This window comes from Phallusia mammillata, chromosome 8, assembly GCF_965637545.1.
Source record: "Phallusia mammillata chromosome 8, kaPhaMamm4.hap1.1, whole genome shotgun sequence".
NCBI lineage: Eukaryota > Metazoa > Chordata > Ascidiacea > Phlebobranchia > Ascidiidae > Phallusia > Phallusia mammillata.
This window is the reverse complement of record NC_137259.1, coordinates 4,198,416-4,217,805: the sequence shown is the minus strand read 5'-3', so window position 1 is coordinate 4,217,805 and position 19,390 is coordinate 4,198,416. Positions and strand designations below refer to the sequence as shown.

Genomic DNA, 19,390 nt, shown 5'->3' with positions numbered 1-19,390 from the left:
GTTTCCTCAGATATGTCAGAAGTATTATAACGGACCAAAGTCTGAACCTCAGGCAAAAAAAAAAACTTGAAAAGCTTCTTAGCTTAGGGACTTACCCGAATTGAAAACTTATTTCTCGCCGAAAATAATGACACTGAGCAAATTTTTCGTCAACGAAGTTGCATATTCAACATAGTTATTGTTCAACCGGTGTTGTGCTTGATAAAATACTCGTTGTTTTAAAGAAATCGTAATTTTCCCGACTTTTCGCAATAAAGTGAAAACATTGCTAGCGCAAACAAGATGTGGCAAAAGCAATGGCGTGCGAACAATTTTTTTAAAACAGTTTTATAGCGTATTTTGTCTGGCACCATACGGATTGAGCATTAATTTTGTTAAACGGTTGACGATTTTGTTGATTGTTGGCACATAGGTCTAATTAGAAGAAGATTAATGATTGATTGTCATCAGTCATTAAGTCAATAAAAATTTTATTTGCACTGTTGAAATGCTGATCATACTTTTGAACAAACTCGAAGCACAAGAACTAAGGCATACGATGGATATAAAAAGTTGGTATGCGTTTAAGCACGTGAATATGAAGACAGGACAGTTTTATTAACTCAAAAAGTACGGAATAGTGTCTGTGTAAAGCAGTGGTTCCCAAACTATGGTACGCGTACCACTAGTGGTACGCGAAGGTCTCCAAGGTGGTACGCGAGCAACTTATTAAGTTCACACAAAGCGATCTTTATTTCACACAAGTTTTAATTCACACAAATTACGTAGAGCGTGAAATTTCACACTATATTTCCTACTAAATTCTAATTCATTGGTGTATTGCCGCATTGAACTGTTAAGCAAGGTTTCTTTGTGACGAAATAGATTTATTATGACGTAATGAATCTGTTATTACAACGTAATAAGTCCTTAAAGTCAGTTTTTGTAATAAGCTACTAGTTGTGTTGACAGTAGCACTGTAGCGAGGGCGGTAAAAGTTTGACTAAGTTTTGTTTAATATTTACGAGCCTTTGGTTACTGAAGGCCAAAGTTACTAAGGTAAAGTTAGTTAGTAAAGTTTAGTAACATTTTTATTCATTAAATTCTAACATGATTGTAGGTGGTACGAGAACGCTGCATGAACCAAAAAAATGGTACGCGAGTAGATAAAGTTTGGGAACCACTGGTGTAAAGCCATTTAAGTTTTTAATGGGCTGTTAACATGATATTTAAAACATTTTGCAACACCGCATTTAAATGCGCGCTGTAGGGGATATTGTAGAACTGGACGTATAAAAAATGTATATTGGTTGACATGCAAAAGCATTAGAGGTTGAATAAATGTCAACTTAAATGTGTTTTTTACTTTGGTGTGTTTAGTTTCAAACAAACCTAACTATAATATAAAACAGTAAGTAAAACTGTGCTTTTGGGTGTTGTGATACAACTGGCTGAAACTTAATTGCATCAATCATCAGTGGTCTGTCTTATTATAAAACTTGCTAAGAAACACTTTGTGCAATGTTTATGAGATTTTATAATAAAGCAAAATCGGTTGTAACTATGGGTGGTAGTCAAAGTTTATCAGCACTTGAAGGAGATAAAAATGTGCTCATTTTTATCAACAACAACACAACACATAAGTCAACTCTACTTCAAAAGCTTAAAGAACATGCAACTGAGATCTCTATTTCGGAAGATGGAAAACTTAATCTTTTGCCAAAAGTACAGGTGCAAAACTTTACTTCAAAGCAGGGGCATACTTTATAATTGGACCCTTTAACAGTTTAAAAATGACATGCACAAAATGTTTGTTTCCCAGTAAATAATCTTGTTTCGTTATGTAATATAATTCTTTTACTTTCTATATAAGATGTTTATCTCAGTACTATACTTGTTCTGGAATAAACAATATTTGTTGGGTTTGATTGAATGAAGCCTATGCAAAAATAGCTTTGTTAAGTTACGTAATTGTTTATCATCGACAAAAATGTATGATTTTGTCTTAAAACTGTATTTGAGTTGTACAACCCTGCTTTAAAGAATGGGAAATTAAAAATGTTGTTTTTGCATACACTTTTGATTAGACAAACTAATGGATTCTGGGAAATACTTCAGCCTTTAATAGTAAACTTTTCAATCATGGCCAGATGAGTTGTTTTAAATGCGAAACAATCTGGTTATTGTTTATTACTATTTACTTGATACTTAGTATTTCACAGTTTTTACAGTGTCTTTTTTATTTTTCTACTTCTTTCCTTGTAGACTGATCCCCAAACAAAAAGTTGCCAGGAAATTTTATCAGAATTTCTTGTTGATTTTTTGTCATTTAAAGAAGATATTAAGCAAGCCTATGTGAATGAAGTGAAGCTTAAACTGCAGCAGGTTCCCAGCATTACTGCCAGTTTTGAAAAACAAACTGTCACAGTAACGGGATTAAAAGATGATGTGAGAAAAGCCATATCTTTGATAAGAAAACTCCAACAACCATTACCTAGCGGGTATGTGAATTCTCTTGCAAAAACGTCTGTTACAAAGACCATGTTATTTTAGCAATGGATTTGAAATAATGGTAGTAGCTTATTAAATCATCTTGATTTAATCAGGGGTGCACAACCTTTACTATTTTATGCCCATGTAACAGTTTTATTTGACATGCTTTTGATGTTTATTTTGGCATTTTTGCCATAGTCAGCAACATTACAATTTTAAAGTTGACCCTTTAAGCAATTTGAGGGCTGGGTAAATACATCTACGTGACTGTGTTGTTTGTTTTGTAGGTCGACATCTGTGACACAAACACCAACTGTAGCACACTCATTACCAGTGCAAACGCACTCTGTTACAGTTCGGTATGTTATCTTTGATGTTATTATTGATGAAAAACTGATGTCAATACTTTTCTAAGCAGGCACATGAACTGCAGTTACAAAAATTCTTCTTTAGTCCTAAATCATTGTAATTTGCATTTACATTAGGTATTTTGGTAAAAAACTGAATATATTTTTCCAGACCACATTCAATTCAAATATCAGGTGATGAAGAGCCTGCTACAGTAACAACTCCAGAATCACAAAGTGGTGTCTTTAGTGATTCTGACTTATACAGGTAATTTTTGAAATGTAATATTATGTTATCAAACAGTTCTTTTTTGGCAGCATATTTTTGGTAACTTATTCATTGGTATAATTTAAATCTTGTGCCATTTTAAATGGTTGCTGAGCAAAAGCACTTGTTGCACCAAAAAGTACTGTAACTGTGTGTAAGCTATATTAAAGACACTGGTTCAACATTTTCATTGTGACCCCATTAAGGCAGTTTTTTATCATTTCAGGCCACACACACCTAAAACACCAAGTGATGCAGGTTCTGAAAATAGTAATTTAGCAAGGTTTGTTAATGTGGGTCCCCAATCTGAGGGGGGCATTTTGAATTTACTTATAGGTAAAGCAAAGTAACTTATTCTCACCAATATATATAACTTAAAAAGGCACAAAAAATAATGCACAACTTTAAATTGAATGTCGTAACTACCAAAATTTGGACAATGTAACCTTGGCAACATTTGCTAAGAAACCATGTTTAATTGACGACTCTAACCATTGCTGCTGGATTTTGTTTGTCTATTTATTTCGTGCAAATAATGTTTTTTTTTTGCTTATAATAGTTTGTCTCCATTGTTGTTTCAAAGTCAGCAGTTCTTTACTTTGGTTTGTTCATATATTACCACAAAATGTAAGCATAAAAAATAAGAGGTTGGGTTTCTGCTATAACCCTATAATAAGAAATTTTTCTAGGTAATTAAGTTTCTTCCCACATCCCATCTCATGATAATTTTTAGTAATTTTATCTGTGTATGTTGCATTTTTGTTAACTTTTGTTTCAAGCTAATGCTTTCAATATTTTCTTGTGCAGTGATGTATCTGATTCAGCTTCCACATCAAGAAGAAACAGATTTGCTGTTACAGATGAGCATTGGTAAGTTTTGTTTGTGTATGGGATTAGTTTATTTGGATAATGATGACCCACCAGAAAATTAACAACATTCTTGCAAAAGTTAAACCAATCGACTAAAATAGTCACTCAACTAAATTTATAGTGATATCTCGTATGACTTAAGACAGTAGTTCTTAACCTGGGTTCGACTGAACCCTTGGGGTTCGATACTATTGTATCAGAGGTTCGACGTTTCAGAGGATTTGAACGGAAGTCTAACAAAGTTTAGCTTACAGGCAGCTTGACAAAACAACAGATGTTGCTAATATATGCCTCCTTATAACTCCTCACGTTTGTTTGCTTTGTGAAAGGGGGTGAGGTAACAAAAGAGTTTCGTTTTGCAAACTGTTTGAGAAAACTACCAAGACAGTAGATGTGAAAAATATCTTATAAATATGTATCATACTGGGGTTCGACAAAAAGTTCCAGAAAGTCGTTGGGGTTCTGTATATTAAAAAAGGTTAAGAACCACTGACTTGAGAGCATATCAAGATGCATTTTTTTCCAGTTAACTTGTTAAAACATTTTTTACAGGTAATCGAAAATATTGAGTATTGCAATGCACATTGTTACAATCGTTGAGTAAAACAATGCACATTGTTGAGTACATCCTGTTGCTTGTTTTTCAGTATTGCATCATCACAGAGTGAATATGTAGTCATTGCACCAGAACAGACCATTGCAAGGTTCATACGGTTTTCAGTCCGTCATTACAAAGGACTAGAAGATCATGTTCGTGTCTATGCAACTATCGTCATTCGCCGTGACAAAGAAATCAACAAATGGGTTTACAGTTACAGAAACAAGAGGGTGGGTGAACAAAATTAACTGTCCATGGATTTTTATGCCTTTTCAAATTATTTTTTCTAAAAATAACATACAGGATTAAGTTTACCTACTTTTACAGGACACATAAAAAAGTCTAAAGGCACATCACAGTTTATCACAACACAGACAAAACTAAAGTATCAATGTGTTCATTTTAGTGTGGGAACAAAAACCTTAGTTTTGTTAAATATGATGGAATAAATGAGCATTTTCAGTAAAGTCTACTATCTGACTCCAATTTAAATAGTACTTTTGCCGATTTCGCCACTTTGTGAACCACAGTTTTTGAACAGAGCTGCATCAGGGCTTGTAGGCTATGTGGCCATTGCGTGTCATTGCTATTGTTTTTTGGCTCGCCATGAAAAAAGTTTCATGACAGTAAAATGAACCGGATCTATGATTACATTGTACCAAAGATCTATGGCAGATTTGTATAAGATCCGATAGTTTAATCCAGTAGTTCTCAAACTGCGCGCCGTGGTGCCCTGGTGCATCGTTTCAATTTTCCAAGGGCGTCGCAGAATAGTTCCGCTATAACGCTTTTTGTTGTTGTATCAATAAACACAACTTTAATAATCAGTTTCTTCATTACCTTCAATTTCTGGTGCGTCACAAGTCCAGAAAACTTTTCCAGAGGAGTCGCAACAAAAAAAGTTTGAGAACCACTGGTTTAATCTGATAGGAATGTGAACTTGTGAGCAGACAAAATCTATATTTGGTCGTGCCACCCAAGCAAAGGTACAAACAAGAAAGGAATTTATTTTATTCTTTGCAGCATGTGCTGTATTCTCCTGGATATGACTTTCCAAATTTCTGCAAAACCCAACTTAACAACTTTTTGGAGAAGTTTTCATTTCAAAGCAGACGTTTTAATGAACAGCGCCTTGAGAATGCAAGGCAAATAAATCCTGACTTTTTTGAAGACAGAACCAATGATCAAAACCATCAACTGTTTGTGAAGTGGTATTTTGAAAGTAACAGAGTTAATGTATGTGGTCTGGTTGAAGATGTCGAAGCTAGGATTCAAGCAACTGTTGACTACCTAGACCAGCTTGTTCCGAGGTAACTCTGCTGTTAATTTGTACGAGATAGTTACATGATTGCTATTTTACTCCTGTTTCAATTTTTAATTGGTTTGTTTAATTTTTTAGGACATTTCCCCATCATTTTTCAGCAGAAATTCCAGATCAGCATGTTGGGAGCTTCTTGTTGGAATCACCAAAGCACAATATGATAGTAAAACAGCGAAGAAATTTATGTAGAATGTCAGTTGGAAAATCAAGTAGATCTGAAATGCTGTGTATGCACTTCAACACCGTAACACAGGTAATGTGTCATTATTATGTTAAAACACATCTATAAGGCTTTAATAAAAATTTTGGAGTTTGAGAAAAAAGTTAAATGAACCCACAATTTAGCAAAACGCTATGTGGATGAAAATTTATTTATATTTGACCTGAATGATTGTTATGTGTCATGTGTGTTTTACTTGCTCTGAAAAAAATAAATAAAATAAAAAAAAGTTTGTGAATTTTAGTTAAAGTATAAAATTTACCAAGCATACCTGCCAATATGTATATTTTATTAACTGCTTACATGGCCACATACATTTGTACCTGCGGCTTATTAGTTTTGTGCTCATAGCGGAACTAATATGAATATAAAACAAACAATCTGGCAAGCACTAAGTTAAATGCTCACAGAATGTAGCTTTATGGCATTGCTTTAAATACATACAATATAATGGTTAATTTTAAGCAAAGTGTGCTACTGAGACACCCCTACAAAGTGCAAACTTCAAAAATACAAGTTAAGTCATTAACTCATGGCAGCTAAGGTTTTTGTTACGAAGTTGTGGTGTTCTTTGCATCGTCTTATTTTTGTATCCACATACTAAATGGACAAGTCTCAAATGTTTTTTTTAAAGATAACCCAATTGGAAAAGGCACCATTTGAGAGCCGTTGCAAGGATTTTATGGAAACGTTTCTTGCTAAATATGATTCGTGTGAATTGGATTATTCTCCAGAAATAAGGGACCTTGGTCAAAATTTGCTTTTCAACAGCAATGCTGATTTGAAAGTAAAAGTACAGGGGAAAATTTTGCTTGTAGGTGTTAAACAAGCTGTAGAAAATAAACAAAAGGAAATTCAGACAAAAATAGATGAACTTCAAAATCGGTAGGTCACTATTTTAATTGTCAGGTTAGAACACAATGGACTTGACAACAATTGTTGGCTTAATACTCTTGTTCAGCTTATGCCAAACTTCATAATTTTCAATCTACATAATGTGTTTGGAACATAATATAGTTAGTTGCACAAACACAATCAAGTTAATTGCTGTTTATTTTGCCTACTAACAGCAGGACTGTATTGAACCTATAATTAACAAATTAATATGCAGATTTGCATGTTTCTAAAACATTATTAATGACAAATGGGATTGCTATTAATCAGAGTTATTTTTTGCAAATTTTTCACTAAATTTAAATTTTAACTGCGCTTTTATTAAAAAGTGGCTTTCACTAAATCCATTGCCCACATTAAAAATGCTATGTGTTATTGAAAACTAGTAGGCTTATAAATATCTCTCAACTGCTTATTGATTAGCAACTAATATAAAATTGGCAAAACTTTTAATTTGACGTGTTTGCACAAGGCTTTTGTTTGCAGAGTATCTAATATTCCTCCTGCTCGAGCAGCATTTACTGACTTGTCTAGGGTTGAAGGAAATGCCACAAACTTTGTGTATATTTGTAATCCAAAGGAAAGGCAGATTCTTAAATTTATTCTGGATACAAACTGGAAGGCACTTTACATGACATCCATCCACTTTGGCAGAATATTTATTGATCCTAGACAGGGAAAAATACTCTTGCGTTTGCATGTGGTAAGAATCCAAACAAAAAACTATGTTTTCTTATTATGGGTCCCCTTCCCTGAAGGGGACACATTTTGATTTTACTCGATTTCTTTTTTTTTTTTTTCTTTTTTTTTCTTTTTTTTTTTTTTCTTCCCTGAAGTTTGTCCACCCCATTTTGCCATGAAATCTTTGGTGAATTTAGATGAAACTTTCACAGATGGTAGATATGGTTGTGCAGATGTGCCATCTGCTTCGTTTGTCATGACAACCCCAGTATTTACCCCGCTAGCCCCCAAAATGTAAAATGTGGTTGGTGCGCACCACAAACGTTAGTTTTCTGCTAGCCATCAAAGTGTAAAATGTTGTTGGTGCGCACCACAAATGTTAGTTTTCTGAGGTGTTATAAAGGCAACCAGACATTTGTTACCAGTGTTTGTGGGTTTGTTCGAGGATGTTTTGCAGTTGACACTTAACAGCCTTATGACGTCAGAAGCATTGACGAATGTTGCTAATAACACCTCTAGTGGTCAAAATGTTAAACATTGTCAGAATTGGATAAAATTTTACATGACTGTTGATTGGGTCATTGTGGTTTCATATTTTATACTTTTGGGTTTTAAACCCCATCAGTTACCCCACTAACCCCTAAAATGGGTGAGTGTTTTAAACGCTGTCGGAATTAGATGAAATTTTGACAGCTTGTATAATTTGTCATTTTTAGGTTTCAATTGTTGTGTTTAACCCTGTAGCCCCAATATTTACCCCTCTAGCTCCCTAAAAGGGTGAATTTGTTAAACATTGTCCGAATTGGATGAAATTTGGACAGCTTATAGAGTGTGCTACTTATAGTTGTTGTTTGTTATGTTCAACTTTGTCGCCCCAACATTTACCCCACTAGCCCCCCAAAATGGGTCAATTTTTTAACAATGTCAGAATTAAATGAAATTTGGACAGCTTGTAGAGTGTGCATTTATAGGTGTATAATGTTGTGTTTTACCCTGTTGCCCCAGCATTTACCCCACTAGCCCCCCAAAATGGGTCAATTTTTCAAACTATGTCTGAATTAAATGAAATTTGGAGAGCTTGTACAGTGCAATATTTATAGGTGTTAATTGTTGGGTTCAACCCTGTAGCTCTATCATTTACTCCACTAGCCCCCAACAGTCATGTGCAATTCGCGCTGATTTGTGTTATAGGAGCTGATTGTTGTGTTTTAGCCTATTTTCTCACTGTTTAACACTTTTTTTCTCAGATAGACCATAAAATAGAAAAACCTTCAAAAATGTATAAATGGACTGAATTTGAATAGTTTGTTCTCCATATAGCATATTTATTCAGGCACAATACCGATCACTGTGTTTTACCTTACAACACCCGACTTTCTCATGGTTATCTCTTGAAATGTATTATTTACAACTTTGCATGTGTGGGGGACCCATGAGTTTTTGCTTGCAGAAACAGCCAAGGTTATAAAAGACAATGGATGATATGGGACCTAATATAAAATTAGTGTAGAAAATATGTGTTATAGTGTATATGCAAGGGCAATATGTGCTAAGCCACCCTTCTAGTTTTAAAAGTTATTTTTTGTATGTGATTACTCTTTGTAAACCATTTGGAAGTAGATCTGAAAAACATTGAACATAGAAAAAGGGGCCAATGCTAGTTTTAACGTCTTTGGCAACAAAAAATGCAAACTTTGTGTAATTCTGTAGGTTTACCCAAATGTTTTTCAACAATGTGGAAAAAAACTCAAAAACTTATTTATGGAATATAATATCAGGCAAATGAAAGAAGATCCAAAACTGCTGCGAACAGTGAAGAGAGAAAATCCAAGTTATTTCACAAAACAAGCGACACCAGGTTGCAAAGTTTTTGCAGATATTGATCGTGATGAGGTGTATGTAATTGGTGAAAAAGAAGAAGTTGAAAAAAATATGAAACTAATTCAAGACTTTATGTAAGAACCTTAAAGTTATAAAGATTTCAGGTGTTTTTAAGTATATGGTGGATAGTATGAGTGCCTCAATAATTGAGTTAAGTTCACTTGGTGGGTGCACATATCGACACAATTGCACTATCACTGAGCCAGAAATTGCTGCACATCGTTAAAAAACTGAAATGTAGTTTTGTAGGTAGTTTTACGACTACTTTGGTTAGAGTTTTAATCTTTTTTCATAATGTCTCATTTATTTTTAAAACCATTTTTAGAAAAACCATGTTTAAAGCTTAGTTTTGTGTGTAACATTTTTTAAAATTGGTTTCCTGTTTTTAGAATGAGCCTAAAGAAGCCATCCCAATCTGTACCCAGTATCACCACAGTGATCAAGGAAACATACCCTGCTGACACTAGAAAGTAAGTCTTGTTCTGTTTACCTACCACAACTTAACTCATATGCCCTTTTACCAAAAACTTTGCAGGATATTTCTTTCCTGTGGCATAGTGGATATCATTAAAACGCAGTTTGGAAATGAATCTATCAGTTGCTCAATAGAAGATGAAAAGCTAGAGATCAAAGGGACTGATAAGACAGTGAAAGAAATTCAAACACAGATCCAGGCGATGGTACGTTGCAGTTCTTAAAATCAAATGCAAAAAATGATGTTCAAATATAATGCAATAGTATTTATGCCATAAAAAGCATTTTCTATTTAAATTTTCAACTTTTTTGAAAACACAAAGATTTCTATTTAGGAAGAAAAACTGACTCATGGTCCTCCAAGGATTGAAGACATCAAATTAAAATACCTGCAAGAAGTTTTGTGTTCTAACAATCCAAATGCTATGAACACTTTAACTGAAATTAATAAACATCTACAAGAAAATAACATAATAGGTAAGACATTGTTTTAAGATGTTGGAAAAAATTGTTTGGTATAATATTATACACTTATAAAATAAATATATATGGATAATTCCATGAACAATTTAACTGTTATGTTCAATTAATCACTTGGCTGACTTATTTAACAAGTAATAAGCAATGGTTTTTATTACTTGACTGACTTTCTTAACAAGTAATAGCCAACAGTTTAGTGACCCCTTTGCAGTGGTTTATGAATAACTGGATTCATTTGAAGTGCGCAAAATGTTATATTTTATCTAACGTATGGGATGTATGTGAAAAACGTTTTTTGCTAATAGGATTGCAAACTTCTTCATTAATTATAAGTAACCAAGAGACCTTGTGGAAAGGTCCCAATAATCACAAACCTGTTTATCCAATTACAACTTTATACAGGTTTGCTGCTCTGTGAACATGATCTTTCACTTGTCACAAATGGCGAAAAGGTTTTTTCTGATGCATCCAAACTTCTTGAATTGTTTGTGAAGCTTGAAAATGTTTCAGTGCCATATATGTTAGCAGACATGTTCTTAAGTGCTGATTGGAAAGAGCTGGTGAAACGACATCCCAATACATATATAAGAGTGCAGGTTAAGTATCTTACATTACATTTAAAAAAAAGCTTTATCAGTCTTTTCGAATAAAAAACTAAAGACACCAGTAAGATGATGCAAATTTATTGACTGATTCTGTTACATGGACAATATATTCCATTCTCAGCCATTAAATCTCACAAACAGTGGTCATTAATGACCATGCTGTCATTTGGAGGTTCTAATAATGTTCAGTATATATTTACTCTTAGTTGTGTAGTTTAAATCTAATAAAATGTCATGTCAGCATTAAAATTCACAAAGATTTTGTAACAAATGGCCTGTGTTTGGATTTATAATCTCTATTCACTTAACAAGTAAGTGGAATGGATTTGTCTGTATGTACAAACTTTTGTGAAGGATGAAACGGTTTGTGTGGTTGGGATCCATGAAGCTTGCATACAAACTGCTGTTAAAGAAGTAAAACAATTTCATGCTGACAACAAACAGAAGCAAATCCAGTGTCCATGTGAGAGTGAAATCGCTGAGTTTTGCATCAAAAGATGTGCTGTTGCCTGGCCACCAATGGTGACCACTAATGTTACTTCAAGCTTTTGCGAGCTAGTTGGACCCCATAAGCAAGTTCTTGAAGGTAACATATATTTGTATTAGATGGTTAGCTGTTAATAACTGAATCAAACTTAAACATCTAAAAGACTATTTAAAGCAACCTGATTTTTAATATGTTTTAAACCAGTGGTTCTTAAACTTTTTTGACCGCGACCCAAATCGGAGTTTTATGAACATCTCACGACCCAAGCCTTAAACATAAAAAATGTATTAACGAGACGCAATTTTGAGGCCACGCCATCGCCGCATAGGAGTCTGCCCATGTCAAAATGGCTGCAGGTTTAACGAGTTCGATTCGCCAACACTACATAACACAACACACATTGTGGCTTTGCAGCACCATGATCATTGATAGAAGTGAATCCCAAATCTAAATATGTTTCCTTGTATGAATATTACTCATGTTTAAACGCTTACTGTTATATCTCCAAGTTTAGTTTCGCATGATTAACTTGTCCTATTATTTCCAGTGCTATGACGTTACAATCGCCATGTGCGTAACAGTAAAGTTGGAAGGCTATTGTCCTATGACCTATGTGGTCTGTGTGTGGTAATGGTTGGTTCATTTTACTGTACAACGTGGTCGAGTGTGGTGACTTTACTATTACATTAAGTTAATTTGTTTGTGTTTATGCAGTAATAGTTCGTTTGGGCATAATTGAATCACCATAGCGCGACCCATTTTTTGACCCTGCGCGACCCATGTTTGGGTCGCGACCCATACTTTGAGAACCACTGTTTTAAACTAATAGGTTGCTTTTTAGTTCGGTATGATGTTCGTCCTAAAAAATACACCCTCAATTTGCCTTATTTGTATTGATTCAGCTTTGTTCAACAGCATGCTCATTATTTTTTTCAGCGGAAAAAATGTTTTTGGCTGTTGTTGACAAATATCGCTCATATGTATTGTCAATTCAAGAGCCAGGATTTGATAATTATACAACAACTGATGAGTGGTCCAAATTTGTAGCATCTGTTGAAGAGCAAAAGTGCTGCAAAATTTCTGTGCAGGTAAACCAGAATAATTATGCAGCTAGCTGTTATCTTAAAAATGTTTGTAAAATAAAAGGTTGAAGCTTGAGCTGGTTGACAATGGGAAGAGTTTATTTGCAACATTAAGTGTTGCTGGCAATACTTTGACAAAGTCCCATTGAGTATAATTTGCTTTAGTTTTAGGCAACTATAATTTGAGTAAAAGACGCATTTTGATTTAACAAAGTCTATTTGAATGTTTCATTTTTATCTTAAACCTACAACAGTCAAAATGAACTTTTATATTCATTGTTGCAGACACTGGAGCCAGCCAAGCTACAATTGTAAGTTTAATTACAAATGACAAACACAATTTTTATTAACAAGTAGATGTAATCACTGTGTTAACCATCACTTTTCTGCTTAGTCCCAAAACGCTATCTGCAATTCACACGAATTTGAGCAATGAATGTTTCTATGGGAAGGTCAAAGTTCAAGTTTGTGAAGGTGACATCACAGCTGATGATTCAGATGTCATAATAAATGGATGCAAAAGTGACTTCAACCTTGACTGGGGTGGGTTATTTCTCGGTAAACCAAACATTAAAAAAAACTTTTTCAAGTCGCATTTAAAACTATGACTCAGTGTATATTTTGATGTGCATTACTATTTGGCTCAATAACCTCAAGTCAAATCTCGGTGATTTTTAAAATTTGTGCTGTAACACTACTGCTTTACCAGAGATTTCTAAGTAGGTCACAAAAATTGTTTTTGCAGAGTCACTTCAGGTTGTGTCCAAAGTAATAAATTGCCAGCAATGTCTCATAGACAGCATACATACTTATATTAGGTGGAATAAAGATACCGACTAAAATTGTGGTTATAGTGGCACCAATAGTTCTAAACTTTTTGTATTGTAGGAACTGCTTCCAGAGCAATTTACCAAAGAGCAGGGCCAATAATACAGGAACAGTGTTCAAGTCGTCCCATACAACAATCAGCTAACGTTCGTGTGACAAATGAAGGGAATCTATTGTGTGAACATGTCATACATGTTGTAACACCACATTTACTGGACGAGATGCCAGAAAGAATAAAAGAGGCCCTGAATTTTGCAGAATTAATGAAAGCTTCTTCTGTGGCTGTCCCAACACTAGGGGCAGGTCTGTTTTACTTTTCAATTTTTAATTCTAAAATAAGATTCAGAGTAGCTTTAAACTGAAAGTTACAAAATCATTGTGTGTCATGAATAAGAAACTCCTTTTTTTTAATACCTGAGAGCACTGTGTTTTTATTTGTAGTCTCCTTACACTTTATGTGGTGAAAAAACACACTGTATGGGCCCTAACCATATCATTTGTAGCTTTTTTCACTGATGTATCATGATAAAGTAATTGAAAAAATATCTTTTTAAGTTTCCCCAACACAGTTTATAGCATTTTATCTGGCTAAAAACTGCATTGATGCAATGAAAAGTATTCTTCTACTGATTGTTTTTAGGTGGAATTGGTTTTACTGTTGAACAGGTTTGCAATGCATTTACTGAAGCTATTGAAATGTTTGCCGATGAAAAACCTGTGATGGTGAAGACAATTAAAATTGTTGTTTATGAACCATCTATTGTTTCCAGTTTTAGGGAAAATATAATTCACACAACAAGTTAGTAAAAGTTTTTCGTTTGTTTTTTTGGTTAAAGAATAACGTTTTTACGTTTGCTAACAAAATGGATGTTTTTGTTTTGTAGCACTATCACAGTTCGCTGATGTTGCTTTTCAAGCAGCCACTGAAGACTTGAAAACAATTGTGCGACCAATGAAATTGTCAGTGTGCTGCGGAAATGATGGGGAATTTAATGAAGTAATATTTTATAGTATTTTTAACTATTCTTATCTGTTATAACTGACATGTTAACGTAATATCTAAGCAGTTTGTAGAGATTTTTTGACTAACTCTGGTTGATTACCTCAAAAACACCACATAATAATGTAAAAAGTGTAAAAAGACAAGTTTAACAGTAGAATTAAGAATTACCACATTTACTCTGTTGTAAGTCGAAAAACTAATGTAAGTTGCGTGCTGTAATGTAAACAAATTATTGTAAGTAATGTCTGCATGCCAAAATCGATCACAAATTGTACAATTCATAATGCACATATATAACCTTTCCAAAAAATAAAAACAAACCTTTTTTGGGTATTAAGGTCAAACAGTTGGTTCAGGATCATATAAAATCCCAAATGTCTAAGGAAACAGTAGATTATGAAGAATTTCAAGAGTTTACTCTGGATGAATGGATTGATATCTATTTACATGCTTTGAAATGTCATGTCATGCTTTACCAAGAAAGGTACATAGTAAATTTTACAACACAACCCAACAACTTTTTAATATGCTGGTTTAAAAGTGCAAATCCACAAAAACATGCTATGCATGGCTTAAATTCATTCAAAAAGCGCTGTTTTATCACTGGAAGTTTCCTGGTCCAACTATAGGCTTTTAAGCATTTTATGACAATAAAAAACATAGTAACAAAATTAACAATATTAAATGTGTGGCTACAACACCTTAAATCTCTGACTAGAATTAGCACTGTAATACTTCAAAATGTTGTAGTCCTACAATGCTAGCTCAGCAAATGTTTTAGTAGTTTTGTGTTACCATGGTTTCATTTACCAAGTAAAACACACTTAACTGAACTTATGTCAACTAGATTATACATCAAAGATTTTGTACATAACAGTTTACCTTAACATTTTTTACAGCTTAGACAAGCTTACACTCCATGGATTTACAGAGAATGTTAACAAAGTAAAATCCTTTGTAAAAGAAGTTGTTCTCGACTTTCAGCAGTCAATGCTCCTGTACGGAAAAGCATGCTTATGGAAATGGTCCCTGAATAACATGAAGTTCAGAAAATTGCCACCAAGAGTTGGAAAATCACTTGAAATGGCTTTCAAAGTAAATGTTGACACAACCTGTGTGTGATGAATGCAAATTAGGCTTTCATATTTTTATTTACAGTTTTTTGGAAATAGGTTTTGTGTTAAAAACTACTAACAACTTTATGTTGTTGCAAACAGAAAAGGGAAACAGACTTTTTCACAACGCTTTTGGGCTTCAAGCTTGAGGTTAACACAGTTAGCAAAATGTTTGTGTATCAAAGTTTCAAAGGATATCTTAAGCAATGTGACAACGATACAGAAGGTAAAGAATACAGAAGTGTGACTGAAATTAGCCCAATGCTTAGTCTTTAAAGCTTTTCAGTGGCACAGCTAAAAAAATGTTGAAATAAAAACAATAGCAAAGTTTAAAAGAAATGCGTAAAACAGTAAGTAATCAAACCAAAAACACTTTTTTATGCTTAGAAATTCCACCTAACTGGGATGATATGAATGGAATGACACTTAGGAAAATTGAAATAGGAAGTTCATCCCTTGAATACAAGAAAGTAGTGAATCAATTTAAAGCAAGCAATCCACGCCATACACACATTATTAAAGTAAGGAATGCATTTTTTGTGTGTTTGTTGTTCATAACAGCTCAATTTGCAGTGCTGTTTTTTGTAGATTGAAAGAATACAGAATCCCACTCTTTATCAGCAATACAACATAAAGAAAAAAGAGGTCGAACGACACTTAACCTCAACCAACCCTGTTGAACGTGAGTTGTTTCATGGAACTACAGAATCAATCGCTGAAAAGATGTGTGGAAAGGGTTTCAACCGATCATTTTGTGGCAAAAATGGTAATTTGTTCAAATTTTATCATTTCTTTACATTTTCTTGCTCAGTAAAAACAAACAAAGCAACAACAAACTGTAGACTACAACTACTACTTAGTTATTGTATGGCTGATATAGCTACAACTTCAGACAGTTTTTAACATGATAATGGTTTATGTCTGTTAAGGACATGTAATACTAATGTGAATACTTGTACTTACAAGGTTACAGGTTCTAATTCTGTCACTTGTATTCCTGAGTAAGAAACTTGAGCAGCATTGCTGTGCAATAAAACAGGCAGCTCATTGGGAGCATAAGTCTTTTACAGGGTTGCTTGCCTATTTAACATAAAGTTGAAACAAAACAAAGTAAATTGCCTGTTTAGATCTGACCCTTATTCGCATGTAAACATGAAGTTTAATAACTCACAAGAAAAACCCAAGTTACCCAAAAATATGTGTATAAGATGTATTGTGTAAATACTTTTTTTATATGTTAAATCTGGTAACAAAATCCACTATATTCAAACATTGTATTATTTTAGCAACGGTGTATGGAAAAGGAGTTTATTTCGCACTGAACTCAAAATTTTCCTCTGACTACTCAGACCAGATTGGAACAAAATGCATGTTTCTTGCAAAAGTACTAACTGGTGATTTTCATCTTGGAAATGAGTCCTTATTGGAGCCACCAGTCAAGTCTGGAGCTGCTTTTTCCTCTCAATTGTATGACAGTGTTGCAAATGATATGACAAACCCATATATTTTTGTTGTTTTCAATGATACAAGTGCTTACCCTTTGTACCTAATTACCTTCAAGTAGAAAAATTATAGAGTGTAGAAAATGTAATTGTTCTAGTATATGCCTTTCACTGTGTGCAATCACATGCAATCAGTGTTATAGCTACTAATGTGTTACAGATTTAATCTGCATTTGTCCAATAAACAAAGTTCTATCTCTATGCTAAAACGTAGCGCAGCTATTTCCGGCTTGGTGATTGTTCAGTGCAGTTGTGTCGCTACCTGTTCTTTCATCAAGCGAAATAAACTCAAGTTAATCTACAATGCAACCATAACCAAAGATTCAGTCTTTTGTAAAAAACATTCACCAATAAACGATAATATGTCTTTCCATACCTTCTACTTAAATTGACCTGCTTTGTAGAATGTCTTCTTTGAGCAAAGTATGCATACTTCGGTGTCGTATTCGGGCCGCCACAATATATTCGAACGGCCTAAAACAGTTGGACACAACAAAGCAAAGCAATAAGCAACAACATAACGTTTCCCGCGCGGAAATCGTTCAAGCATGACTTTTTTCATTTTAATCTTTTTTTAACTTTTGTTGATTCATATATTATATTTTGTTTGTTTTGAAGTTTTTTTAAATTATATCTAAATAGCTCTTTGCTCTGCTGCAATCAAATTGTGTAAATCCTACAAGTTGATAATGTTGATTTTTGATTGGTGGTTGTTTTAGTGCAATTGTTTCAATAATCATTCACCAAGTGAAATAAACTCAACCCAAATAAATACTTACGCATTTATTTGTGTACACAATCCTTTCAATCAAATACAACCCATATATTGGCGTAAATGTTTAAATTCTCTTCTGTTGCAGAGAAACAACTGCAAAACGCTTTCCAGTAACTTGACGAAACAAATCGACACGCCTTCTATTACTTTTCGGTAGACACCAATCTTTTAGCATGTTTTGGGCTAATTACCACACTACTGTCGCCTTAACTAGAAGTTTCTTGGTACTTTTAGTATGTCCCGGCACAGTAGGCTAATTAAAACACTGTTTTGGAGAAACAAATAATACGTTTCTAAGCAGACATTGTATGCCCAAACAAGCTAAAAGTTGGTCTATTTATGTACTTTGCTTTGGTTTCGCGTATCGCGTGTAAACACCTTTTACCTTAAAAATCTAACCCCCTACGTTTTTGGGCCACACGCCTATACTTCTGCTGTTTCCGTTTAGCATTTATTCAACCTTGCCAAAAGGTTGATTCCACGACAGACTTTGCAACGTAACACACATGCGTCGCGCCTTCTATGACTCACAAACACCTTTGTTGCCAGTTGCATCCCTAAAGAAGTGTGACGTAGAATATGGTACTTGTGACAGGCACAATGCTTATTCATAACTTGGTCACTTGTTTCGGGGTGTCTGCTTGCCTGTTAGCAGGCTATTTATTTTTGGGTCACACAGGTCGCTTACTCAAGTTATTCAGTCTGGTGTGTATGGTAGTAAGGCTTGTGTCAATTACTCAATAAGGCTGCGTAGCTTGTTTTCTGAAGTCAACTAACATTTCTTGAGATTAAAAACGTTTAAAGTGCAAGTTTGCGTCAACTATATTCGACAGTAATTACTACGTGTAAGCACATAAAATGGTCAGAAACATCGTTCTTGTTTAGTCTTCGTAGTTTCGAAGATTTGTTCAATCTACAGACAGTTGGATGTAGTTTTGTTCAAATGTTGCGACTAGAATTATGACGTGTTAACATAAGAATTGTCGAAACGCAATATATTGGCTTGTCAAACGTTGCTTTTTTGATTGTTGTATAAAACTCATTTTAAATGTTTTAAAATTGATTTTTTTGCCCCCGGTTTGGTTGCTCTTTACACAACATAGGCGGACGTTATATCTGTAGGAAACTCGCGGTGTCTACAATTCAATACAGCTAAAGCATAACTGCTGTCCCGAGAATGTAGCGAAATAGTCGTTTTGGTCCAATGCTATCTTTTATTATTTTGAACATGTTGCCGAAATGAAGGTGTACGTGTACGTGATAACACTACAACTTCATTTCGATGTTATTTTTTACCCACTGTGTCACTCTCATAAAAAAATTTTTACTATTCACAATAAACTACTTATAAAGGTAGAGACCATGGCAACGCAGCACGTACAACGGTTAAAAGTAGGTAACATTTTGATAGATGACGTCGATTTGACGTCTCGACAATTAACTAAAAACACACGTGAAAAAGTTGTCGAGTGCCTGCTGGGATAATG

At 34.1% G+C, this 19,390-nt stretch overlaps 1 protein-coding gene across 2 annotated transcripts; it reads left to right on the top strand.

The window, feature by feature from the left end:
* The first annotated feature begins 388 nt into the window (after positions 1–388).
* On the top strand, positions 389–17,914 carry LOC145203869 (uncharacterized). Of its 2 annotated transcripts, none has more exons than XM_080076213.1 (29): positions 389–1,710; positions 2,245–2,480; positions 2,760–2,831; positions 2,992–3,087; positions 3,314–3,370; positions 3,895–3,957; positions 4,605–4,785; positions 5,579–5,865; positions 5,955–6,129; positions 6,731–6,981; positions 7,525–7,693; positions 9,382–9,626; positions 9,942–10,022; positions 10,088–10,232; positions 10,362–10,503; positions 10,909–11,102; positions 11,466–11,697; positions 12,535–12,686; positions 12,966–12,991; positions 13,075–13,223; positions 13,569–13,811; positions 14,149–14,307; positions 14,393–14,505; positions 14,850–14,995; positions 15,411–15,606; positions 15,729–15,852; positions 16,014–16,147; positions 16,215–16,392; positions 16,913–17,914. In XM_080076213.1, the coding sequence occupies exons 1-29, from the start codon at positions 1,501–1,503 to the stop codon at positions 17,188–17,190; spliced, it is 4,734 nt and encodes a 1,577-aa protein (XP_079932339.1). In that variant the 5' UTR covers positions 389–1,500; the 3' UTR covers positions 17,191–17,914. The 2 variants fall into 2 exon arrangements, with proteins under 2 accessions (XP_079932339.1, XP_079932338.1); XM_080076212.1 differs by having other exon boundaries at positions 7,477–7,693.
* The last annotated feature ends 1,476 nt before the right edge of the window (positions 17,915–19,390 follow it).